A 27,956-nucleotide genomic window follows, 5' to 3' on the forward strand; every position below is an offset into this window, starting at 1 on the left:
AAAAGTCTATAAATTGCTCCGTTTCATCTTGAGTGGGACCAGGGAACCAGACTACAAGAACATGGTTGGTTTTCTTGGATTTCCCAGCATCTCTGAACCCAAAACGTGAAGCAAATCAGTTTCACAATATTTGCTATAACATACTAATCCTCCAAATCCACTTATTTCTGAAAATTGCAGCAAAAGCAAATGTTGTACATTCCCTTTAAACTTAGGTAAAGGGTTTTCCAGTGCGAAGTTTTTCTCTCAAACAAACCACAAAAGGAAACTTGGACTAGAATTATAAAGTTGAACAAATCAGTCAATTTCTTTGTTCAACTTTATGATTATAATATTAAGTTTCGTTTGAAGACATCCAGCAACCCTGCTCTTGTCTGATTGCTGGTGGGATAGGCATGTCAGTGTTTGACATCAGTGTCATGTTACCGGGTAATTCTAGGATGTCGATTTCAATTCAAAAGTTGCCGAGTCGTGTTTGGAATTGCATGCAAAATCAGCGTCCGGGATGCGTTCTCATTCAGCCCATTGCAGCTACCGTTTCACAATGTCACACACCGATGAATTATAACAAGCAAGCGCACGCGTGTGTGCATCTTGTCAATGCTTGTATGTACATGTACCCATTCATGGCTTACCGAATAAAAAAACGAGCTTCTAACGGAAATTTCCAAAAATAGGGTGGATTTCGACGGAGTCAGGGGAGGTGAGGGTTAATATAAAAACATGTAAGTTGGCAAAACTATGACTTAGTAAACATTTGTTTATTTTTTGTTTGGAAGTTTAAACTGAAAACGGAACTTTGGTTCCCCCAGATCAGGAACATGTACATGTACATGTACATGTGCAGTGCATGTACATTTGTACATTGTACAGTGTGTAATCTACACACACGTTAAGAAAAAAAACACAAAACATGGTAAATATTCACTGAATTGCTGTCACTTGCATTTCCACTTAATTCTAATTGCCACATGTGCTGTGGCCAGTGTTGTAGTCGAGACCGGATAGTCCGAGACCGAGACCAAGACCGAGACCTGAAGTTGTGAGACCGAGACCGAGACCAGCCCCTTCAAGGCGGACCGAGACCAAGACCGAAATGGTCCGAGACCGAGACTGAGACCGAGACCGCGGATAATAAATAACAATAATCTAAATAAACAACAAGACACTAATTGCAGCTGAACAGTCTGTCCTTGAGATGTTGATGTTCATGGGGATGTGAAGAAAGTGATTGAAAGTTAGGAATCACTTGTACCTGCTTAATTGTGTCATGCGAGTGCTCTTCGTGTTTGCTTCACGCCATAAATTACAACATGGCAACAGAATTTGTTATTGTCACAATCAATAAAAAAAATTGGAAACAACCTAATTTAAAGAAGGGAAAACCTTATTTGATGAACTCCATATATTTTTGCCACTTTTAATTTTTTTAAATTTTTTTTAAATTGTTTAACTACTATAAAGTGTAAATCTGATGAAGAAACTCTAACTTAGGAGTACGACAATTTGTACTAGTTTTTGCAAAACTTGAACATGTTGAAACTTGACAAAAGTAAAAAGTTAAAGGTGGATGTTTCATCTGTTCATCTGATATAGGAACTCGGACCCTAAACTCCACAGCCACCCCTTGGTTTCAGCAATGACCACTAACGGATATTTAAATGCAACTTTAATTTTACATTGGACCTCCTTGTAAACCTGATTCGAAAAAAATTTGGAGCAAGAAAATATTGATTTATTTTTAAAAATTTCAGTCATAGAATATAGATTTGTACATGTAGACCAAAAAATTGAGAGATGGTAGCCAGATATGGATTGGTCTGCATGCCCCCCCCCCCCATCCCTCTATGTGATTCTCCTTCCAACCCTGCATGTTTGTGTGTCCCCTACATGTTTGTTTCTTGTTCCTCTGTCATTTGCCTCTGAAGAAGGCCTGGCTAAGGCTGAAATGTAATGCCACTTTATTTATGTTTAATGTCAATAACGTTACATATAATATAGAAGATTGATGAACCCTATTTGCCTGATCTATCTTCTGTTAATCTGCCCGCCGTCATCATCGTCATTAAGCTAATTGAGAATATGGCCGACACAATAGAAGGGCGCAGTCACAAACTGAATGTGGTGGGCGAGATGTACTGTTAGGATTCATGGCTCAGTGCGCACGCCTCTCTGTGTTTTGTACCGTGCCATCGTATCGCCCGCATCAGCTACTTTGCTGGGCAATTTACTTGAGTATTTTAGTGATTAACAAGTACGACATATTGCCAATATATTAATAGTTTATTGTGATGGCCGTAAACAGCATATGGTAGCAGACCAGTAATAAACTTCCATAGACCCCAATGGTAAATGCTCCCACTTCAGAAATTCGGGAAAAATACTCACAACTCTCCAAGGTGTTCGAGACACACATCAAATTAAAGCTTATTTCATTATCTTTCATATTCTTTTCAATTTCTGGGGGGTCAACTGATGACTTTTAGGAGAAATTTCCATCTGAAGATGATCACCCCTGAAAATAGTCCTGAAGCCCATCGCCATTTTGAAAAACGATGCCTACACTCCATTGCAAAATAGAGCGCTTTTAGGGTCCAAATTACATCCAAATTACACAGAACTGCAAGCTCTCAGTCCTGTGCACGGCTTCCACCCATATTTTTTACAAACCCTCAAGTTCATGGCCCACAGCATGCTCAAATACTGAAGATTTTGAGGGCATGCAAATCGTGATTTGGCCGGCGTAGGCAATTTCGGACCGATTTACTGGTCTGCACCCATATAGCGATTAATGGAACACAATTCTTTTCGACTCGTGCAAATGCAATTGACATTTAGGAAGGAGACGAGGCAGGCAATTAGACTCTATTTTTGTGTGACTGTGGCAGTAGCTCAATTTGTGTTTATCACAGATGAAAAGATGAATACATGGCGAGTCAAAAAGAAAGTGACCGTATGATAAAAAAATGGCATGCTCCATTTCGTAAAAAATATAATTGGGATAAAGAACATGTTATTGAGTAGTAACTGTGAACATTTCACGTAATTTGCATACTCTATTCCCAAGTCGTGTCTATTTTAATAAAGAGATCACAAAATTCAGCTGTCCACCACTAATACCAATTTAACAGTCTACGAATTGATAAATATCCATTAATAAATATAATGAAAAAAAAAACAACGTTTTCCCGCCTCCACGAATAAAAGAAAAATTGAAAAGGAAAATAGGAAAAAAATCACCAATATTTCTAGGGAAAAAGAGTTGAATTGTTCCCATATTCAAAATACAAAATCTGACGGTAAAAATAATGTTTCAGTCTTGATTCATAAGATTTAAATCTCAGTTGTATTTGGAATCAATGAGGATGGCTATAAAGTGCTTGTTTCAACAGATCATCCCACAATAAAAACGAGAAATAAGAAGAGGAGCAATGGTTATTGGACTATGCCTCGCTCACTAGAAAGTGAAGAGAGACATGTCCATTAGCATCACACTGCAGTCACATTTGCCCTAAACTGATTCTTTACTTAACCCTAAAAGGGCCGGGGGCGGAATCCGCCCCCCCCCTCACTTTTTGGCTGGTCTCGACTCGAGACCAGCCAAAATATCGAGACCAAAGGGGACCGAGACCGAGACCACAGCTCCCGAGACCGAGACCGAGACCGGCAAAAAGTGGTCTCGAGACCGAGACCGAGACCGGTCTCGAGACCTACAACACTGGCTGTGGCCAAGTCTTGAGCTGTAGCCTACAATTCTAGTAGTTTGCAAAAATGTATGTAGGCCCCTATAGCCAATCGATGTCACATTATAAATGTTATTCTTGTTTTATCAGGTTAATTCCATCAGTTCAATTTCTCTAATGCAAATTAATCATGTGTTTGAACGCAGAATGCATCCACGCATGATACGCATGTTGTACCATTCCAACCAGTTTTGTTTTGTTAATGGTTTTCCACATTTTGTTGAGTGCAATCAATCATTGTTTGCAGTTCATCTTCCAGAAAGTGCATGTGGGTGGCTGATGGTAATGAAAGCGGTAGACTAATCATGGGATCATGCATGGGATTTGATAAACAGATAAATAAAATGGAGTATTACTCGCTAATGAATTGAGGGAATTGGCTGAAAGGATCAAATGCCATATTCATGGATTGACTTCCGAGGAATAAAGTGCAGCGCTATGAATTTTTTTTTTCTGTTTTACTGAGGTCATTGGGTCAAGTTGAGAATTATGAGAACAGAAAGACTGTATCTATTTGATAGTGTACACATTTATCAGGCATGAGATTTTTTTCAGACTTTTGTCTGAAATCAGGCTTTTTTAATCTGAGAGAAAGACATTATTAGTAGGCCTATATAGAAATGCATCATTCAGACCTTTCATCCCATTTGCAGACCTTTTGTATAAATTGACAATCTCATCCCTGATTTATAGTTAACATTTAAAAATATATCGGTGTACAATAAATAGGCCTATGTGCAAAACAATGTACATACATACATGTGTAACTTCCTCATTACCAAAATTAATTGCCATGATGCATCAACAGAATTATGGACAAAATTTCCTGGTTGGAATGGTAGAAATTCATCATTAAATATGAACGAGGAGTGGTCCAATGCTGGGAAACATGGGGCTTGTGTTCTTGGGAAAGACCCTTTACTACAATTACCTCTCTCCACCCAGGAGTATAAATGGGTACCTGTGAAGGTACAGACCAGAATGCGCTGATCTCGATCTGCTTCACAAACATGGCCTGATGAACAGGGGTAATAATTGTGAAGCGCTTTGAGTCCTTTTGTAAAAATCGCTTAAGATAAGCACTACATTATTATTAAAATGCATACATTGTGCGCAAATGTATGGATGATCTGTAATCGTCAAAAATAACTTAAATTTACTAAGTACCGGTACCGGTACTGTTTGTGACAGGCCTGTACGGTACTGTACATAAGGAACTTGTAGTTTTCTCAGGGAACTTAAAGTCAAAACAAATATGAAAAAGACAAACAAATAATGAATTGGGAAGTTGTGGTTATTAGTTTATTAATTGTTTGTCATATATTTGGCCGTTGGCTACCTGCACATCAGAGCGTGTACCTTGCTTGATTTAATTACATTCATCCGTGCCTTTCATGCTCTGACAGCTTCAGTGTGTTTTCCCCCCTCCATTTGTCATCTCACATAAAACGTTGCTGGCAACATCAAAGGGCTTGCTGTTTTGAACTCACTGGTTTTTTTTTTTATATTACGCATATCAGGCTGTGAAGGACAAGATTTTTACACATTGTGCAACTCAATTTTACATCAAGTACAGTGAACGCATAATACAACATACTTCTTTTTTTTTTTTTTTCCTTCTTTCCTGACCAAAGGAGCTAGTTCTGTCAATATTATCGATTTGACACTGTTCTGTACTAGGGATTGCCACACAAAGAATATTTATTTTAAACCGTACCTCAAGTACATTTTAATTAAACAGGGCTCGACCTCAGCAGTAGTCCACTCGCCAAATGGAAGGAAAAACAATGGCGGACTCGTCATTTCCCATTTCCTAAGCACCGTAGTCCGCCTGGCGAGTAACAATTATTGTACATGTAACTAACATCGTTGTTTATGACATTCTGGTGCAAAAATTTAAAAATTCGATTGCAGACTAGTGAAAAGGCCTGTGAACTAGATAAGAGTCTGTTTCAATATCACTGGGCTGGCTAGTGAAACAAGTTACATGTAAGGGCGAACCCTGATAAAAATCATGTGGAAAAAAAAAGAAGCTGTTTTTCTAAGCTTGAATGTGCAGTTTGCCTTGCTGGCATTGTTTGACAGCATGTACGAGGCTCATATAAGTTGTACTTTTGCAGTTGATGCTGTCCTTAGGATAATTCCCCTCAGGACAGATGGAGTACAAATTACATGTACATGTTAACTGTACATTAAAAACAATATGTATTTAAGTAAATGTATGAACTGTCATAAAAGTCAAGGAAATACCGGTACTCTCATACTTTTTTTCTTTCTATTTCCTCAATCAGTTCAACCAACATTTCCTCACAGAAGAGACCGATATTCACATTGTGTTGTCTGCACACTTCATTCTTGTATAGTTTCCAATTTATATATAACAAAGCATTTCATGGTACAGTGGATACACAAGTTACCCCTCCCTGAGTGTTCTTCATTAACCCTAACTCCCTAGGGGGTGTGCATAATCGTATTGAAATTGGAGGATTCAGGACTGCTATTGGGCTTGTTGTCAACTTTCTACACAGCCCATATGCTCATCCGTTAGATATCTTTATTTCATTTTGTTTGGAAAAAATACTAGTACTGGACATACATGTACCACTCTATACATTTTTTACAAATGTGGATGAGTTTCATTATTGATGTTTATACATTTGTACATAAAGTATGTACATGTATACATACATGTACAACATGTATGCATGGCCCACGCTCAGTTACGGTACATGTACTGGTGTTGTCTTTTGCTTCAGTCTTCTATTGTTCTGGGGCAATTGCAAATAGGTGTTTTCCAGATGCCCATTTAATTTTGTGTATTATTACACCTACAATGTACAATGTTTTTGTACCGGTACATGTGCCCCTAAGTGTAAGTAATTGCTTCATCATTTTATAGACTCCATGGTCATATCAGTTTAGTTGCAGACATGCTGCAAATTTCCGAATTTGCTGCCCATTGCCAAGTGCTGCGCAGTCATGATGATCAAGGATGATTATTAGGCGGGAAACATTCGTGCCCCGATGGGCCCAGGATTGATTTACAGCGCCCGTAGACTCTTTATTTGAACATTCATGCAGTCCAGTAGCGCTGGTCGGCACCTCCATTTCGATTTTTCCTGACCATGCCCCCTCAATTAATTAGGAGTGGCAGCTGGAATTTTTGTTCACACTTTTGGCATGTTTGGGAGAAGCCATTACGTTCATTGGAACATGATTAGGATTGAACCCCTGGATAGAATGGATGTGTCGCGGGGGCAGTTTTCTGCAATTTGGACACATCTTGTGGTTTTTAAGAAAAACTTGGAGATGGTTTTAAGGGAAACCGCGCAGGTTTGAACAAAACTACCGTCACTTCTTTACTGAAATTGTTGAATGCCATCTCTTTGTTCTTTATTTAATAGAAGATTTTCTTGGAAGATAAAATGATCCCAGTGACAAGTTGATTTTGTACAAACTCCAATGCAAATATGTGTTTTTTGATTGTCTTTTTTTTATTTTTTACAATTGATCCATTTGGGGGATCAAATCAGGGAAGGGACACTGACCGATTCGGTTCAAATTTTCCTAATTTATTTTTTCCAAATTGTGATCCCTGTTAGGGAATTAATGTCCATTGACACTGATTTTATCGAACACGTCCCGTACATGTGCGGGCCGGAACAAAAGTCCTGACATCCAGACCAGCCAATAAAGCAGGCTTTTAAAATCCTCATTGAAGTCTGAAGGTCTCACTATGAAACCCATCAGTATTAATTTGGTGCTTAGGAGGTCTGAGAGGCCGAGACATATGGAGAAGGCCATTCATTTCCTCCAGGGGGATGGAGCAGCTTCCAAGGGAAAAAGAAATAACCCACAAAGTGGAGGTTATCTTGAGCATCCATCTCAAGCCGACTCATAAGTATGCAAAACCACGGGCAATGTTACACGAGCTGCACCGAATCAATCCTCCTTTGCATTAGATTGAAATAAATGTGCCTTTACACATTCAAGGGGAAAGGTTTTTTTTTTCCCTTTCTATTTTTCCTTTAGTACTACATGTGTACCTAATATATTTTCCTTTAGGAAACTAAAATAATAATAATAATTGTTAAGTACGGAACACTTCATTGCGCGTTTGTTGTTCCCCTCTTGTTGTTACTCCTAGACAGTTAGAGGTAATGTACGACATTTGCAAACATTAAAAAACAAAACTCCCAATTTTTTATGAAATAACTTACAATGTACTTGACTGTTCTGTAAGTGAACAATAGCCTCAAGCATACTGTGAAATCGTTGCGCCTGGAATGCTGTCATTTGCAAGAAAAGTGGAATTTTGTGTCAATTTCCGACGATATTTGGCCGACTATCGTTTGGAAAAAATGGCTTTTTTTCAAATGCTGGGCCCCCAATTGACCGAATTTATAGTTAGTCCACTTTTTTTTGTGCAAATGTCCAACCGGTACCTTTAAAGGGAGTATACATCATTTGCTTTTGCTGTAATTTTCAGAAATGGATGGAATTGGGGGGTTGGAAATATATAGCAAATATAGTTACACTGACTTTTTGGAGGTTTTGGGTTCGAAAATGCTATAAAAAGCAAGAAAAACGATCATTTTCCTGTAGTCTGGTTCCCTGACTCTATATAAGAAGAAACAGAGCAGTTTACATACATTGGGGAATTGTAAGGTCAGGGAACCAGCCTAGCTGGCCCGTACCCGTTCATAGGTTTGTAATCGATTGCAAACAAGTGCAATGGTCAATTGGGGCCAGTATTTGAAAAAAAGCCAGTTGTTTCCAACGCTGATCGGCCGATCAGCGTTGGAAATTGATACAAAAAAACCACTTTTCTTGAAAATGACAGTATACCAGGTGCCATAATTTTACAGGATGCTTTAGACTGTCATTTACCAACATCCTATTAAGGTATTTCGCAAAAACTTGGTAGTTTTATTTTTCGATGTTTGCAAATGTTGTATATTCCCTTTAAATAATGGAAAAAAAAAGGGTTATAACTGCGGCATCTGGAAATTTTAATACTTAACAGTACGCAATTCATGATGTTTACATACATTATGTACAATGTACACTTTGTAAATCATAATATACCTGTATTCCATCATTTCCAAAGGAAACTTGTTGTTATGATTTGTCCATAATGAGTCCTCCTCCCCAAAAATTAGATTCTTCTCAATTTGTGTGCAAGTGTGGCGCATAGCTAGATTGTCAAAAATAACCAAATAGGGGACTACATATGTACATGTACCCCAACGATTCTTTGAAATGTTTCTTTCACAAGGAAGTGCCCCAGGCACGCTGCAAGATAAAAAAGAAGAAGAATAATACCGTAATTTTCGGAATATAAGCCGCGGCTTATACGTTGAATTTGCCCATGAAAATGTTTACTGCGGCTTAAATACACAGGGCGGCTTATACGCCGAGACTTGAAGAATAAAAATGACTGGTACAAGAAGAGATGTGCTGCTGAAATAATTATCAATTAAGAAAGTCATTAACAAACCGAAAGCACGTCTCACAAAAAGGTACCGAACGGTAAAAAGTACGGCTAGTGATCCCTTGGACATCAACAACCGGCCGTACGTGATGCTGCATGAATGCTGCATGCATGATGCATGGATTCCCCATGGACCACACCATTTGTGGTAATAAAGGGGTGCACTTTCTTGGGAACAATAATTACCAATATTTCCCCTGTTTAAAAAAAGAAAAAAGACAACTAATACAAGTAATAAAAGTACATGTAATGCTGGGATTTTCAGAGGAAAATTGGAAGAGAAAAACTGAATCAGTGATTCGATTTAAATCAAATCAGTATTAACCAAAATGCGAACAACCAATCTATGAAAACAATGTTACATACTTCCAAACTTACAAGAAATGCATGCATGGTTCTATTTAAAAGGTTCCTAAATTACTGTATTGCAAACTACATGTACCGGTAAGCTGATAATGGTGCCTTGTTATTTAAAACAGCACATGCAAACAAAAGAGAAAGCTTTTCAACACTGTTGCGGTCAATGCCAATGCAATTAGGCCAATCAAGTCCGTCAGACTGCTAAAGTTTCTTTGCTCAGGCGATTGGCATCTGTGTACTTTGGGATCTACCTGCGCTGCTTAACTGTAACGTGATCGTCCTGTGTACATGTTACCTAGGAAATTGATCACGAAAGATGTGTTATATTCTCTGTGGCTATAGTCCCAACAGAATTGTGTGATATTGCGTCCATATCATATTGCACGGATAATTTGCAACGAGGAAAGCAATCCTGTTCCTGATGGGTTCGCTCTGTTGAAACTGACCAGCACCAAGCAATTTTTGTAGCTGTCTTGTGTATGGAATGTACACAACTTTTTGGAACTGTAAATACATGTACCGGTAAGGCCAAAAAAAAAAATAGTTCTGCTTCCGATTACATGGCATTCAAAAATAGGGTAGGTAGGTAGGGAATTTGTTTTATTTTGCCAATTTTTTGTGTGTACGATCATATGGAGGCATCTGCGTGTAGTCAAGGGTAAAAGGTAGAAATTGATGTTTTTTTGAGGTTTTTGGTGTTTTTTTCCTCATTTTCCCATAAAAAAAATTAGGGTAGGTAGGGAAACCGGAAGCAGAACTATTATATTTTTGGGCCTAAGTTGAAGTGCAGCAGGGAGTGGAATCTTGATTCACATAGTGAATCGTGGAACTGCGTTCCTGTCGTGGTTGGGGAGGGACGCAGGGCCTACAATTTGGCACTTTTAATGCAACCCCCCCCAGAAAAGTTTTTGATATAAATGTCTGCACTTTTTGGGGTACTGTACGGTACATGTACATTCCGGTAAGTGTCAGTATGTATGCATATGTACATGTATGAGTTGGGACTATATATATGTAGTGGAAAAACAAGAAGTTTTCATATTTTTGCAGATCTAAACAAATCTGTGAGTGTGAGTCTCAATTTTGGTGGAATTGGTTTTTGCCCCGTCTCCATATACCCCCCTCTAAAAAAAAAGAAAAAAAAAAGGAAAAAATAAATCTGTTCAGCTTTTTCCTGATACCGTATATCGACTCTTTTTTTTTTTTCATATACCCCCCTCTAAAAAAGAAAAAAAGGAAAATTAAATCTGTTCAGGTTTTTCCTGACTCTTCCTTTTTTGGGTCATCATATGGGAAAAAGTGTGTAAACTTTTATCAATTAATGTGTACATAATGTAGGCCTACATTGAGTTTACATACTTATGCTAGGAAGTTTCAACCCTAAACCTCCCAAATTATCTTGCGCAACCACCAGCCCTGCAGCCACTATATTACAACACGTACATGTACATCACAGGCTTGATGCGCCTTGAGAGTTCAAGTCCAAATAATATGTTACTACATGTACGTTTCCTGCCGGCGAGGATTATACAGTGTATGGTGGAATTCAGGAATTAGCTCTAGCAAAAATTACCTTTGGAGTAATTTTACTCATGCATGGATTGCACTTGGCCTTGACTACATCTTATTTATATATTTCCTTTCCAAGAACCAGTCAAAAGAATTGTACGTCAGACGGCTATAATATAGATACCGGTACTCTCTGGAATTAGAATTTTATGACTTTTACACAGGTACATTTATATACTGACAGTATTCTGACACTACATATACGCAGTAGGCTTTTTACAGTGTGACTGCTGGTCATTACCTGTGTACATACCGCCGGTACATGTCCGAGGAGGCTCACGAATAAATTTTAAGGCAAACACAATAACATAATTTTTGTTTTTCACTTTTGTCCAGTAAGATTTTCACATTTCAGAAAGGATTGTCTGTTATGTTGGGTTACCATGGTTACAGTATAAATTAAAGTAAGTAAAAGTATGTGTACCGGTAATCTGTACCGGTAACTGGCGGTAAACATTAAAGTTATAACGCATCCGGCGGTTCTATTCAACTTATTCAATAAAAGTTATTTTTTGTCTTCAGATTTTTTTTTGCAACTTATACATGTAAATATTAAACAAACAAAAAACAAAACAAAAAAACCCAATTGAATCAAACTGCAAATATTTTGAACTTTATTCAATAACTAAATGTGGGAAATTTTTTTCTTTCTTCTTTCAATGCTTCATTCAAAAGTGAGTCACTTTTGTATTTCAAGAAAAACAGTGAATAACTTTTGTATTGCAAGAAAAATATCAATTTGAGAAGACTATTTTTTTTTCAGGGTAAAACTCCAATAGCACAAACATCTATAATGGTATTGTTTGAATTGAATTCCTGGTACAATTAAGTCAGTGTGACAGCGTCTTGCGATGAATTACCTGTGTTGCCAAAAATGCTATTTAAACCCGTAACTGCTCAGTGACTTATCAATCTCAATCGATCGCATGTATGCTACGGGTACACAACCGAGCTGGAAAATGTTTTGCCTGCGGTCTGCGAGAGATATTCACGGAACCGTCCCGTGTTCGGTGTTTAAAATGCCTCAAGGTAGTGTGGCTAATGGGCCAGAAAGCTAGAAATCGGAGATAAAAAATTGTGACACTTTCTTCGTTGATGTTTTCAGTGTCCAGTGCAACAATTTATTCATTTGTCCATTTTTTCCCCCCTTTTTTCCAATTTCTTTTGCCTACAGCCATTTTGGTAATGAGATCACGAGAGCTTTTCTCAAAATAGGTCCTCCTTTTTTCCTTGTTTGACAAATGAGAAATTTCTGCTGACTTTTTTCCGTCATGTTTTGGCCAAAAAGCTGTAACGACTTACTTTACCAGGAATCAAGTAATGATTTACATACATTACGTTCATTTCAGGCCAGTGCGGTAACTGCTGAGAGAAAATTACTCCAGAAATGTAGGTTACGAAGGGCTGAATGCATGTTGTACTCCTTGAAAAAATATAGGTTACTGCTGATACATGCACGGTACTGGGTGCATGGACGATGGATGTATTGAGATTAATAACAAATAATTTGATTAACGAGCTTGACGTTTTGTAGCCCTCTCCACCGTCCCATTTGCAATGTAGGGCAGGACTTCACATTACTGATGACATAGTTTTCAATTTCATAACAATCAGAGAAGTCTTCGTTTGTTTTTTGTTTTTTGCTTTTTCCCCCCTTTTTTTGGCTTTTCAGTAAAGGTTTCCTTGGCTTTGAGGATGATATTTATTTCAGGTGTTCATGTTTGCCTGTCATTCATGTAGGAAATGAGTGTTTGTACTAGTACACACCGGTATATGCACCCAAATTACAATCATTGGCTGTACTACTGGTATGTTTTAAGCATTTTAAGTAAGTTTTTTATTGAGCCTTCAAAGGTTTGGGTTTCGTCTCAAAGAAATTCTACAAGAAACAGTAAATTGCTTCTGTTTGAAATTCAGAAATATTTTGAGAAGTCGGACACTCCTTTCTCTGAAGTTCTGAACCAATTTTCCCTTGTACTACATGCGTACCCGGTACATGTACATGTATGTACATTATATGTATGTAAGTACACATGTACTGGTACCTTCAGTGTGGCTGACCTTTGATGTTGAGGAACAAATTAGATGCATAACATCCAATTGCAAAGCATTCATTCCAATCCGGCCCTCCAACATTTTTCATTAATTGCCTGTTGTTATCACGACCATATCTACACCTCCCCCACCCCCCCCAAAAATAAAATTTCAATACATACATATGTAGCTTCATATTGCATGGTTTTAAAAGGTTTTTAACCCCTCTCCCCATCTCCCCCCTCCCCCCCCCCCCCCGACACAATTTCCGCCCATTTATAGTAACCCCTTCTATTTCTCTCATCTGCAAATTCCACCTCCTTACGTCTTTTACTTCGCAGCTGTACGCCAATTTCACGCACGGCAGTCGGGGCTGTTCCCCGCCATCCCCGCTCTATGTAAACCAATCAATTGTGCTATGTTTGCCAAATAATGACGGCTGATCTCTCCCTTGTGCCGCTTTTTTTTTCTTCCCCTCCCCGGCCCGCGGTTGGTGGACAACCCGGGAACCTCAAGTGTTTCCTGCGCTGTGTGTTCTTGCCCCACAGCTGCAGTGATTAAATCAGCCCGCACACTCATCTATCTTCCTTTTTTTTTTAATAATGATAAAAAAAAAATCCTAGTGTAGCACTGCTAAAGTCGTTTCCTGGCTGACTGTTTAATTCCAGCTTTTTATGCTGGGGCAGGCTTGCACGCCCTAGTATGAAGCTTGCGTTTAGATGATAGGGAAAGGTTAATTGGAATAAATGGCTCCTGATAGTCTAGGAACAAAAAAAGGAAAAGGTTAGCCAGGGGAGAGTCACTTTTACCTGAACTCGGGGGGTGGGGGGGGGGGAGAAACTGAAAAGATTTTTGCCCTTTTTAATTAATACATGTACTAAGTAATACAGCATGCGTCATGTGCATGATAGTCGTACATGTATTATGTTCAGGGCTTCTATCATAAATTTACGTATTAGACGAATTAAAAAAAAAAAACATGTTTAGCGTCCTGCCTTTTTCCCTCCAAAATGGCCGCCCAACCAGGTTAATTTTAAAGGCGGCCGCCATTTTTTTTTTAAATGGCCGCCATTGGACTCAGGAACTGACATTCATACTCATAGCTTTATATGGGGTAGAGGCATCAGATAAAGAGGCCAAAATGATGCCACTGTTGAAAAGTAATCATTTTGTCGAGTTTAAAAAAAAAAAAAATTTAAAAGATGAAAAAAGGAGGCGGCCTCCATAAAGGAAGCGGGCGGGGACGCTACACATTTTTTTTGTTTTTTTTATTTCGCCTTACAACAATTTTATTGTCCAAGTGCATTAATAAAAACTTTTTAAGAACTTTTTTTAAAAATTGAATTACATGTTTGATTTTCTTCCTGTTTCCTGTGAAACCTACAAAATTAACATGTACATGAACTTTTAGCAAATGTACTACACATTCCAGATGCAGCAATCGTGTGGCAATTATGAGAGTCGAATAAAAATGAAATCAGTCAAAAATGTAACAAAATTGTGTGACAGACACTGACAGAATGTGCCATTGTTTTACTCACACGACGATGGAGGATTCAGAAAGTTATGAGTTACTACTGACATTGTATTTGGCATTTGAAAACAAACTACTTTCTTGAATATTAATTGATTTGTCCCTGATTTCTTCCATCCTCTTCCCTCTGCAGGCCAAGGGTTTACCAGTTGGGCGGAATCGACGTCACAGTGTGCCGCACTTTCGCAACACCAACATGTTTCGGCACGGTGCATTGCAACTAATGCTGCACACCATTGACCCACTAAGTGAAAGTAGGTGTTAACTCTCATATTTTTCTTTGGAAAGAAATGGGGAAGAAATTTTAATTAATTCTTTTTTTCCCCCATTCTTTATAGGCGATTGGCTTGAATGGAAATCAGTAAGTTTTCCCAGTTCATGATCTTACCCCTCACAAACGGAAATATCAAAACTGATGTGAAGAAACGGTTGGAATGAAATTTGCCAGCGAGTCGAAATACATGTATGTTTGTCTGAATACTCGTGTCAAAAATTATTTTTGCACATTGCTTTTTGGCTCAGCAGCAAAAGGTTTTCAACAACAAAACTGCAATAAATTCCTGTTCACGTCTCTTTCTTATCTACCAGCAATCAGCATCACACTCTATCAGGCTGTTTTTGCTGTACAGTATAGGTGCACTTGACAACATCACAAAATTAGTTTCATGCTTTTGATTTTGCAGCTATGATCTTGATCGCTATAACAATGGTCAATTTTCTCTGAAGACATTAACTTCAGTTCTTCTGATTTGAAAATCACAGGCGTGTGGAAAAAGGCACACCTGGATTTTTCTAGACGTATGATTTTTCTAGGCGTATGATTTTTCTTGGCGAGTGATTCTGTGGTCCAAGCTGGGACTGAACAATCTGGTATTTTTTTTTTATGCTACTCATCTTGGTTTACAAATTAAAGCCATTTTCTCTTCACCGGCATACTTTTTTTCATAAATTATGAAGTATTTATGCCGTAAATTTATGCCGAGGTGTGCGGTACAGAGGGATTCAGGCGTGCAATTATTTCACTTCTCAGGAAGCTTTTAGGCGTGTGATGGCGTAGGGGTGTGATCGCACGCCTCAAATCAGAAGGACTGCATGCACTTGATTTGTCCTGTTTGTGTTGCTAAGGAAACATAACATCAAACATACTATGCAGTATCCTTGCGTATCTATTCAGCTCGCACACGTACGCATTGTACAAATTCAGTCTGCCACTTTCATGATTTGTGTACCAGTCAAAAGAACAAGACAGTCAATTATTGAGTTGTATGTACTTGTACCGGTATGTACCGGTATGAACCGGTATGAACCGGTACATACATGTACATTGACAGTGAATCTAAAATTGACTGCAAATATGTGAGTTTGGGCATACCGTACAGTACTTGCCTGTTTACACATACCGGTATGTATGTTTGAACAAATGAAATCGAAGTTTTTTTCTTCACTTTGTGCCTCTGTCAAGATTAAAGAGGCGTTTTGGAACATATTTCTTGGCCTAATACGTGTATTTATGAATACAGGATGACGTCAAACTTGACCATGTGTATGATACCAGGAATCTCCTGAATGTTGAAGGGTGATCTCTGCTGGCATTCAAGAAGGGAGTCAATGTCAGACCAGCTGCATGTGTGCATTAATACACATGTAGCAAAGCTCTTAAGTGTAATTGGAATTTCTGGCCTTGTGTCAATTTCTGTAATGCGTGCAAGCGTATCACATTCACAAAAATGTATTGTGCATTACATGTATTTTCTTCTGCACTGGTATACACTTAGTGTAGGTATACAGGGGAGCGCATCAGCACAAATGGATCATTTGAATTAGATTAGGGCGTGTCTAGGTTTAAAGTGTGTCAAACAAGAATTAAACATGTACCGGTACCGTATGATCCACTACTGGTCATGCTTGTACTTCAAGTACCATTACTCTGTACATGTACAATGTACATGTACACAAGTTTGTGCATGGAGTTTTTACAAAAAAAGTACCGGTACATGTGTTACATATATACGGTACATGTACATGTACAGGCAATTCCAAATCAGTCATTGTTTTGAGCTCATAAACTAGAACTTTTTTTGGAATCTACATGTAGTACCGGTACATAAAATCCATCATCTAGTAATGGTCAAGGAGATTATCATGGGGGGTTTAGATCAGTTAATCATTAAAATAATTAATTAATTGACTCCATCACAGATATTACCTTTATTCCATAAACTGGAATTGTACAATGTACATGTACATCCGTACAGTCCACAGGTTTATGATTGTACGTGTTGGGGTGAGAAATTGCCTGATTTTTCTCCCTGGTTTTTTTCTTGTTGAAGAGCTGGGAATGTCCTCTGTTTGTTACTTCCAAGTTCCTGCTTGCTGTTTTTCAACCAACTGCCCAGAATAAAATGTTTTTTTTTTTTTACAGAAAATGTCACTCATAGAATATAAAGGGAACAAATGTGATAAAAGTGTATTCAATAAAGTGGTTGACATAATATCAAATTGTCTCACAAAGGTACATGTACATGTACATGTAGGTTACTTTTTGCCATATTACCGGTACCTAGCTGCTACAATTTGTATCAGGTTGGAAATCAATATCAAACTTGATCTTGCAAGAAAAATTAGTCCCATTGTCATACGTGATTAATGTTTCATTTGATCATACATGGGTGGGTCTTGATCACAGATATGTCACAGATATGTCACGAACATGTCAAGACAGATTTATTCCTAGCAGACATGGCATGGACTGCTTTTCCAGCTTAAATGTCAGTTGGGGAGCTGTATGGATTTCTCCATATCCCATCTGATTGTTGAGGGCATGTTATACACCTAGGGGAAGTGGGCTATCTCATTGCTGTCTTGAATATCAGTGAATATTGATTGCCAATGATGTTAAGGTGTCGGGCTGCCCGTAGTTCGCGGTTCATTGAACGGAATTGATTGAACCGACTTGATAAGTTCATTCCAAGGGGTCAGATATTAAAAGTTTAACAATTAAGCTGTGTCTGCCTGCTGCTGGAGTTGGGCACCTAAGGAGGACATATACAGGGTACTGGTAAGGAAGAGGAATGCCCTCGCCCTTTGAGCATATCCAGGCACCTCCCTCCCCCCCCCCCCATGAATTTGGGGAAAGGCAAAAATGTTTTTTTTTATTATCTGAAAAAAACATTGAATGCTGCCTGCAGAAAATTTCAAAAATGAATTAGGCGCATCTACATGTACGGTACATGTACATACTGTACATGAAAGTGACCCCTTGCAAATTGAACCCCAGCATGCCCAGTTTTGCCACTGCGCTGCAGTCTTTCTCTGTTGCTCATAAGCAAAACCTCTCATAAAAAAAAGCGTATATAAATGTAAAGTAAATTGACAGGTACTGAAAATAACTTCTAAAAATTTGGCTGAAGAGCTTATCATCATAGAGTTTAAATATGTATGTATCTTTATAAAAACTAGAGAGCGCTATGCTACTGGTATGCTCTGTGCACTATATGCAACCATGTCAACAAGGATGCACAGCTTCCATTTTCTAAGGGAGCACAATAAAATGCACTGAAAGTAGGCACGTCCAAGTATTTCATATTTGTCGTACCACTAGTCACGCTAATATGTTCTAATTATGACTCTGCTATTTTTGCCCACTTAAAAAATGGCTGCCGAACATCCTTGTTGGCACATCCGTGTGTAGTGAATGCACTCTCTATTTTTTTTTTTTTATTTTTTTTTTTAAGTACCGGTATTTGTATCCTGAATGCATGCACATTTCAATAAGTATAATCATGATATTTATGAACATTTTTTATGCATCTTTCTGCTGTTATCTAAGCATATAGGTTTGAGTGTACATTTTACACATTGGTGATTAGCCTTGACATTGTAAATCTTTGATTATTTGTTTTTCACAGCTGTCGTACATGAAAAAGCAGTACAGATGCGAGCCATGGCCAAACCGGAAAACGGCATCCAGAGCCCGAGCAGGGAGGCCAACGCAACCGCCAATGCCAATGGAACGGCCAATGGTCACCGGCCCCAAACAGGCCAGGGCTCCCCCGAGGCCCCAACCCATGTCTCCTTCACCCAACCTGATCTGGCCCACCACCAGCAGCAAGGAGACGGGGACCACACCTCCTCCTCCAGGGAATGCATCATCAGCGCCGAGCATCTCTCTGATGACGTGGAGAGCAACCGGGGCCACATCCGCACCATCTCCCATCCCAACATCCCTGAGGAGGCTGTGACAGATTCCTCCCCTGGAGCCCACAGCGACCAGAGGACCGTCTCTCTTGACATGCAGACGCAGTCCACGCTGGTGGATGATGCCAGCCAGTCTCCGTCACAGGTGAAAGCAGGCAGAAGGTTTTTTTTTCAGCAACTGATCAAAGTCATTTTCATGTGGAGCTTTAATGCCCAAACAGGGTTTTCTCTTGACTTTATAGAATCAAAAAGCAAAGTGTGCAGCTTGATGAGCAAACAATACAGCCAGTTTCTTGAAACAGGTGGGCATTTACCGGTAGATAAAACTTGTGCAGAGCACAGGAAATACCATTAAAAAGCTCATTTTTTGTCTTCCCCCAAATTGATGACGCATTGCAAGACTCTGACTACTTGGAGTGACATTCGAAACGACGGCTGATGCTCATGTGAATATGCTATGGCTTTGTGCACATTCAGAATAACATAAGTCTTGCGTACTTTGCACTATACAGGGTGAGTAAAAAAAACGAAACCCAAATGGCAGGACCATTTTTTGAATGAAGCGTTGCCTGAAGCACTTTCAAAATCCAGGATGAATGAAAGCCCAGTCATTAAACTTTCTTTTAGTACAAGTATCATTCAAATCCCTGTTGAACTGTTCAAGTTACGGAATGATGATTCACATGCATTCGTATATGAGAAATTTTTGTGATCCGTGGACAGAAATTTAATACGATGGGAATTGTGTTCAAAACTCTGTGACTCAAAAAGTACATGAGTAATTTGAATGATTCTTGTACTAAAAGAGAGCTCATTGACTGGGCTTTTAAATCCTAGATTTTTTTATTTCCTAGATTTTGGAAATGCTACAGGCAAAATTTCATTCAAAAATTGGTCCTGTCACTTGGGTTTGCTTTTTTTACTCACCCTGTATGCGCGCAAACCAGTGCGCACAAGCAGTACGTCCCGTCCATGGGGCTCTCATCAAAGGTGGTAAATATGCCCAGTTTACAACAGCTCCTCGGATCTTAAAATTATCATTAACTGGCTTCATTTAAATGCTTTGTGAATGTACTAGAAAAATGGTGTTTAATTTTACGTTAAACCCATCGCAAGTGTAGTATTGACTTGATCACGTACCATACGTGTACATAAATTTATACAAATTACGGTACAATACATCAGCACTCAACCTACGGTACTGTACATTTTACATTTACACATGCAGATTTAATACATGTACATGTACATGTACCGGTATCTGCCACTAATTATTGCGAGCCAACAGTTAATTGCCCCACATCTCAATTTGCAATTAGGATCTTTTTAGAGTACGTTGAAATTCTGAGAAAAGCCATTAAGACTCCCTGTACAGCAGGGAGTTTTAATGGCGGGTCATCTAAGTCATAAAGGCAATTAATTAGGACTGCCATGTGTTTTGAGATTGATTGTGTTTGTCTTGTATTCATAGGCCTATGTATCATCAAAGACCCAGTCTTTGGCCAACATTTTAATTTGCAATACCAATCTTTCAGTGTTGTCGGTTCTGAGAAATGAGGTTTAAATGAATGATGGTCAGCAGAACCATCCAATGCAATCTAGATGTAGATGACCGTTTGTTGAGATTTCACAATTTCTGTCGCTGACAACCTCATCTTCTCAGAATCATTGCGTGACGATTTGGAAACCCAAAGAGAAAACCTTGAACGACATACGTACATGTATGCATGCACTGCAAACGTAGGCGAACATGCCATTCGAGAAACAGCAATATCTGATCGCTTTTGTATAGATCTGCCTTAACGGGAGAATCTGGCCGGAAGGGCTTTTGTAGAAGGCTAGACACGGTATATCCGATCAAATTTGAAGGTCCCGTGATGCGGGCTTGCGGCTTCTGTCTGCAGTGCGTGGGTCTGTGTTCGCCTCGTTTGCAGTGAAAGGGCATACTGATAAAATGAGGGAGACAGTATATGAAAGGAAATTGTAACACGGTGGGATGCTTTAAGTCTTTGCAACTTGGGCAAATAAGGGAAGGCTAAAATAGAGGCCGGGTTCATACAGGTATTTCATGGAATATTATGAGCGAAGCAACTTAGTGGTAATGGTATACAAATATCAAGTGGCTCAGCGTGGAATGGAAAATTATCGCAGAAGCCGAGTGAACTGAAAAAGTCCAGATTTTACCTAGAGAATATTCCTCCCGTTTCACAATTTAAAGCTACTCAATATTTGTTTTATATAACTGACATATACCGGTAGATCCTTGTCATTTGATATTTGAACTTTTATTTCAATACAAAATTGGTGGAGAATGTATTTCTTTCTTCCAAACCAACCCTTCACGAAAATGTTTGAACCCAACGCTGTAGCGTTGGCTCTTTGGAACAATACCCGCTACGCGCAACGCTGAACGCGCACACCAGCATGCATATTTGCACACAAATACCGCATCATGGACATGATGGAACAAGAATGATCCTAACTGTTAAATAGTATTTCCCATTCCTCATGGGCGAATGGGACTTTTTGAGCACTGGTGTGAATGGGAGCAATAACGAATGTCACGTGATGTGAGTTCCACCAATCAAATGACAATTGGATCTGTCGGTTACAAATTGTATAATGAACGATGAACAATGATGAAACTTCAGTTCCTGATGTCGTAAAATTTACTTCACTTTCAGATTTTTAAAGTTACAGGGCATTTACATGCATGTTCATGGTGCAGACCCTACTATTTGTACCAGTACATTTACACCAGACCAACTGTAGCCGGGATTAATTAAACTGCCATACTCACCAATACATGTACGTGCCCTTATTGTGTACTAATGCCAGCATTTACGCCAAATTGCCAAATTTTATAGCACTTACGTGCATGTTGTGCATTAATAGTTTTGACATGTACATGGCTATGCACATTTTGTTTTTCAGTGCGGCACTGTTTATTTTTCAAATTCCCAAAACGTGTTTTACTATCCTACCGATACATATAATACTACTTGTTTGTACTATGTCTACATACAAGTGCAACATTGCGGTAGCGTTGTCCGATTACATGCAATATGATACAGGACATACAGGAGTAGAGCCAGCCATCCAATTTAAAATGAGGGCATGTGCACTTCGGATGAGTGACATCTTGCTCTTCCTTGAAGCAGAAACTGTCCTCTTTATAGTATATCATCATTTGAAAGCCGATATACCTGAGTCGTCTACCTACCGGGCCCCATCTTCATCATCATCATCATCATCAAGTAGGACAGGATCTGAAATGTGGCTTCGCATTCCGGCTAGAAATCCAGCGTGGATATTGCCAGACTTCCTCTCGGCATCAAGTAATTAAGATAGATGAATTTGATCGGGGCAATCTCATAAATTCATAGCGAGAGTGAGAGAGAGACCCCAGACTAATATTACTCCGGAATAAAGTCTGTGCGTGCACATATATATATAGCCATAGTATTATTTGGGAATTTACTGGTACCTGGACATGGAGGCGGACTTTTTCTAAAGATTAAATGCTTCCAGGGTTTTGCTCAGAAGCATTCTTAAACCTTCAAAATCCAACTTTGCAGTAGAGCTTATACCAAACTTACTTCCCCATGTGTGATATTTCGGCTGGGCTGTACATGTACAAAATGTATATATAAAGGTACCGGTATGCCTGATATGAACGCATTCAAATATTGCAAATCTTGTGTTTATAATGTCGGTGGATTGAGTGTGATACAGTACGTACGTGTACAAGTGGTGATTGTAAAAAGGGGGGAAAAAAGAGTCTTCCTCAGTTTACACAAGCGTCACATTATGAAGATGTGGAAGCAACTGCAGTACTCATTTTTGAACTTATTTTTGCTAGTCCAAGGGGGCCAGCTCACAGTCCTCTCACATGTATCTTGGTGGTCTCACCCTGGTTCAGACGGGCGTTCCAGAGTCGCGCCGAACCAAATAGATTAGGAGCGACTCCAGGTCGACCTTATTAAAATTTTGGTTTCAGACAGGGAGAACTTAATACATTGGAGTATTGTGTACAAACCAACAAACACGGGATTTTAGCAACAAGCCGGCATTGTGCAGCATCGATGCATGGGCTGCGTGCGCGTTCCTTCACTACGCAAACGCCTGGCCATGTAGAATACGTAATCGACGCATCGACACTGATTGAGAGCGTACTGCGCGCAGTACGCGCGTATCGAAGAAGACAGCTACGTACGCCATGTGCGCTCGCATAATCTCTTGCATGTCACGCCACGTACGAACAATTTGTATTTCAAGACTGCACCGTGCCTGTACAACATGCGACTCTAGCACGCCTGTCTGAACCAAGGGTTACAGACTATCACTTTGGAATTACATGTAGAGTTGGAATTTGACTTTGGAATTACATGTAGAGTTGGAATTTGACTTTGGAATTATGTAGAGTTGTTAACATGTAAGTCTCACCTTTGCCCAAAAGTTTGTCGCTGATGACTACATAAACCTCTTAGACCCTATCCGGTTCGTAGGTGACTTTGTCATACACGCGCGCACGCACCACTGATGACAAGCACCCATTGGCAATAAACACTTAAGTTGCGTTAACTTCCGGTTGGTTCCATTAGTGCAATGCTACACCGTGTGCAGTAGGCCTGTGCATGGTTAAGTTGAGATGATGTCACACTTACGAAGGGGGTTGATTATGGACCAGCTGAGCTTGTCTAGTCACATCACAAATGTCAGGTCTGCATTGTTATACATGTCAATGTCAGGGCCACCCAAGATGCAACCCACTTGTTATACATGCAATGGTTTGAAATATATACACACGACCGACCTAAAAATACTCTACGGCAAGTCCAAGAATTCGTGCACGCTTACATATATCCCATACATGTATGTGCATGTACGAAAGTTTTGAGCCCTCTAAGATATTCATGGATTTCAGTGTTTGTTGTTAGGCATCTGCAACGAGAATGCCCGCAAGAAGTTTACATTAATTGTGTAGTTAAAGAAAACCTGGTGTTACGTATATGGGACAAAAAGGGAACCGTTCTTGAAACATGTTGAAAGGTTTTCCCTGGTCAATACATATGTCATGGTGATAACACTGATTATTGATGCTTACTTCTGATTATATTGCCCGAGAGAAGTGCGTGACATTTGGAAAAAGCTAAGAGAAAGCACATGTACTGATGAATGTAATTAATGATGGACATCAGACCTAGACATCTACCTGTAATGATAAATCCTGAGTGCTTTTAGAGTGTTCTCTCCCCCCCCCCCCCCCCCCCAACATGGTCAGGATCATTCAGACAAAATGTTGGCCTCTTTGACATTTTAGTTATTGTTACTGACATAAAGCAAACATGGGATTAGGGTTGATGTTTGTAGAAAGTTCCAAGTTCATGCATTGTTAACTGCAAGAAATAAGGCCAAAAAAATAAGTCTCCGGTTTCTGGTATGGAGCTTGCCCAAAAAGTGGTGCGGCGACGCGGTTTTTTTTTTTTTACCTGATTTTTTTGCCTCAAAATGTCGGCTGATGACTGCAAATGGTGCCCGACTAGACTTAGTGCAAATATATGGGAGTCCAGAGAGGCCACATAAAGCTTATTCTCGATCATAACCCCATCTAAAAACACGTTAAAATTGCGCAGCAGCAGGATTCCAGTCAAACCAGTGAGTTTGGCGGTTTTGAGACATCATCTTTCATTGAAAAAAAAAATTTTCATTTTGATGGCTACGGTGACGCGCGCGCATACCAGAAACCGGAGACTTTTTGGGGGGGGGGGGGGGGGGGGTCTAACCATAAATACTGATAAAGTAACAAAGGAAAAAAAACTGAACAACATTAACATGCGATCCGGCAAAAAGCTACGTACACCATTAAGTGGTAATATGTCCTGTTTTTTTTCCTGACAAGTTGGGAATGCATGTATACAACGTACAAGCTACATGTACAGGGTGAGTAAAAAAAAAGCGGAATTACCCAAACCCCCAAAAATATATTTCATATTTAAAAAAATATGTAGCACCAAACATAATAATGACTGGAAAGCCAATTTCATAAGTTACTTTTAGATGAAAAAAAATACTGAAATTGGTCAATCCTTTCAAAGAATATCACCATTTAAACGCAATGACCCGAAAACCTGTCTCGTCCAAAAAAGAAAAGAAGCAATTTATCGTGTGTTTTGACTGTTTGGAACAACAAAGAAAATGACACAGAGTACTTGTTTCATTAACTGTCACCAACTAAAGTACATACTATCTTTATTAACAACCCTGGTTAGGCAAACAATATGATTTATAAAATCTGCTTTTTTTTTTAAAGACTGGCCTTCAGACATGTCAGAAGGACTTTGTTGAATATTGTGAACGTTTAAACTGAGAGTTTATCGCTGGTGATGTTTGAAGAATTGAATTGTGACGACGATTCTTGAAATCACATTTTTTTTGGACGAGACAGGTTTTAGGGTCATTGTGTTTAAATGGTGATCATATTCTTTGAACGGATTGACCAATTTCAGTAATTTTTCCATCTAAAAGTAGCTTATGGAATTGGCTTTCCAGTCATTATTATTTGACTCACCCTGTACAATTGCAGTATGCGTAAGCATGCAGGTACATATACATGCACATCCCTTTCTAAACCTGTCATCAGAGGATATATCTTACATGTACCGGTACCGTTAATTATCCGGTACATGTACAGGTAGTAAAAATGTCCCATTGTACGGGTGTACATGTTTTTTGGCATTTGTAAAACATTTCTATTCCCATCCCTAATTAAAAACAACACGACATTTCCGAGCAATCTTTTTACTTGGGATACAGTCACTATGTGTACAATGGTGTACTGCGTCATCTGCCCCGAAACATGTACATAGCAATGCCCATGGAGAATAAATTACTACAACTCAGGTGTAGCATGTACATGTACCCAATGAGGGAAAACTTGATCATCTGGCGGCCCGGCCATTATAGGCTTGTGAAGGACTTTTACGTATTTCCGTTCAGTTGAAGTGGCTTCAGCGGAATTGGTTTTTCGTTATTAGCTATGACAAGATGAGACAGAGGAATCGTATCACTGTTGTTATTGTCATTGTGAAGTGTCTGCATTAACATTCCTGCAAACACGATACTACCGTACATGTAAATCTCAAAGCGATGTTTTTTTTTTCTGGGATGGGTTTATTTGTATGTTTTTTGTGTGTTTGTGTGGAATGTATGTAATATTATACCATCATTTAATTTCTTTTTCATTGGCTGTTCAATTTAATGTTGACCCAAAAAAGTTGCCTACGGTAGTGTGGTGCTCTTGGGAGTTGCAATTTCAAATCCACCCTAGTCACATTCTTTTGTCAATGTTGTTCATTTATCAATTGAAATTTAAGTGAACCTACGGTACTGAAATGTGCAAGTAGTAAGCATTCCTTTGAGGTTTATTTGGTGATCATCTTTTTTCAGTTTTACATATTGCGTTCGTACACGTAGGGTACATGTACCGGTACATGCACATGAATTAGAGATCGTCATGTTGTCATATTAAAGCTACCGGTACATGTAATTGAAGAATTGTGTTCATGATGTTCAATTAGAGTTTGTAGCTGTAATTTGTTGATTATGACCTTTATATCATAAGATGGAATTTTGCGTCGGGGTGATATAAATCAAATTAGGTTTTGCCCTTCACCGACGTTTTTTTAAACACTGTATACTCAGTGTGTTACCTCCCGAGTGAAAGTTGGAAAAAATCACTCGGGTGGGACTCGAACCCACGACCTCCTGCTTTCTAGTGCAGATGTCTTACCACTCGACCACCGAGCTAACGGGATCGGGTGGCCGGTTTGAATCTGATGTACATAGCAGCGGGTACCGCATAAACTATTATAAGATGGAATTTTGCGTCGGGGTGATATAAATCAAGACCTTGATATCCACATATAAAATCTCCATCATACTTTTTTGTTAGGCTGCACAACAGCAATTTCACTGCACTTTGCTTGTACACGTACAATGTACATACGTGTAAGTAGCTGGGGAAAAAAGGGAAAATTGACTGAGCATGCTAATTTTCATTGGTACCCATGTGTTTCATTTAGGAAATGCCTGAGGAGGAGGTGGAGGAACCGTTGGACATGAGCTGGCCCCCTACGCTACGGAAGCGAATCACTTACATCTTGTTGGCTCCGCTGATCTTTCCAATGTGGCTGATGTTACCGGATGTGAGGAGAGAGGTTGGTACAATATATGTACACTGTAGCTACATTTGCAAACATCAAAAAATAAAACTACCAATTCATTTTGAAATACCTTGCTGGACTGTTAGTGAATGACAGAGTAAAGCATCCTGTAAAATCATGGCACCTGGTATACTGTCATTTTCAAGAAAAGTGGTATTTTTGTATCAATTTCCAACGCTGATCGGCCGATCAACATTGGAAAAAACTGGCTTTTTTTCAAATACTGGCCCCAATTGACCATTGCACTTGTTTGCAATCGATTACAAACCTATGAACGGGTACGGGTACGAGCCAGCTAGACTGGTTCCCTGACCTTACAATTCCCCAATGTATGTAAACTGCTCTGTTTCTTCTTATATGGAGTCACGGAACCAGACTACAGGAAAATGATTGTTTTTCTTGGTTTTTATAGCATTTTCGAACCCAAAACCTCAAAAAAGTCAGTGTAACTATATTTGCTATATATTTCCAACCCCCCAATTCCATCCATTTCTGAAAATTACAGCAAAAGCAAATGATGTATATTCCCTTTAAAGCCATTTCAAATGACATTTTAAAGTTTCAGCTAGGGATAAACATTAATACTCCCTAGCATGATTTACTAGGAACCATACCCGTCCTGGCAAATTCCAACACCATACGGGAAACTGCACACACACATTTCTGACTTTGATTCTGGAGGTGTGCCTATACCCAATGTAAAAGACTGTCAGTTTATAGGTACTGTACCCATCCTTACAGATTCCAACACAATCTGCTGTTGGAGTTCGATGGGTTGAGTTCTGTTAGGGTTAAAGGTG

At 39.2% G+C, this 27,956-nt stretch overlaps 1 protein-coding gene across 3 annotated transcripts in view; it reads left to right on the forward strand.

Moving 5' to 3' along the window:
- The window catches only part of LOC119740382 (sodium/potassium/calcium exchanger 2-like), a 64,802-nt gene that overhangs the window by 22,011 nt on the left and 14,835 nt on the right, over positions 1–27,956 (forward strand). For all 3 annotated transcript variants that reach the window (XM_038215656.1, XM_038215657.1, XM_038215658.1), the window contains exons 3-5: positions 14,868–14,988; positions 18,643–19,076; positions 27,016–27,150. In XM_038215656.1, the coding sequence (XP_038071584.1) occupies positions 14,868–14,988; positions 18,643–19,076; positions 27,016–27,150 (690 nt within the window). The remainder of the gene's footprint in view (positions 1–14,867; positions 14,989–18,642; positions 19,077–27,015; positions 27,151–27,956) is intronic.

Source organism: Patiria miniata, unplaced genomic scaffold, assembly GCF_015706575.1.
Source record: "Patiria miniata isolate m_02_andy unplaced genomic scaffold, ASM1570657v1 HiC_scaffold_5, whole genome shotgun sequence".
NCBI lineage: Eukaryota > Metazoa > Echinodermata > Asteroidea > Valvatida > Asterinidae > Patiria > Patiria miniata.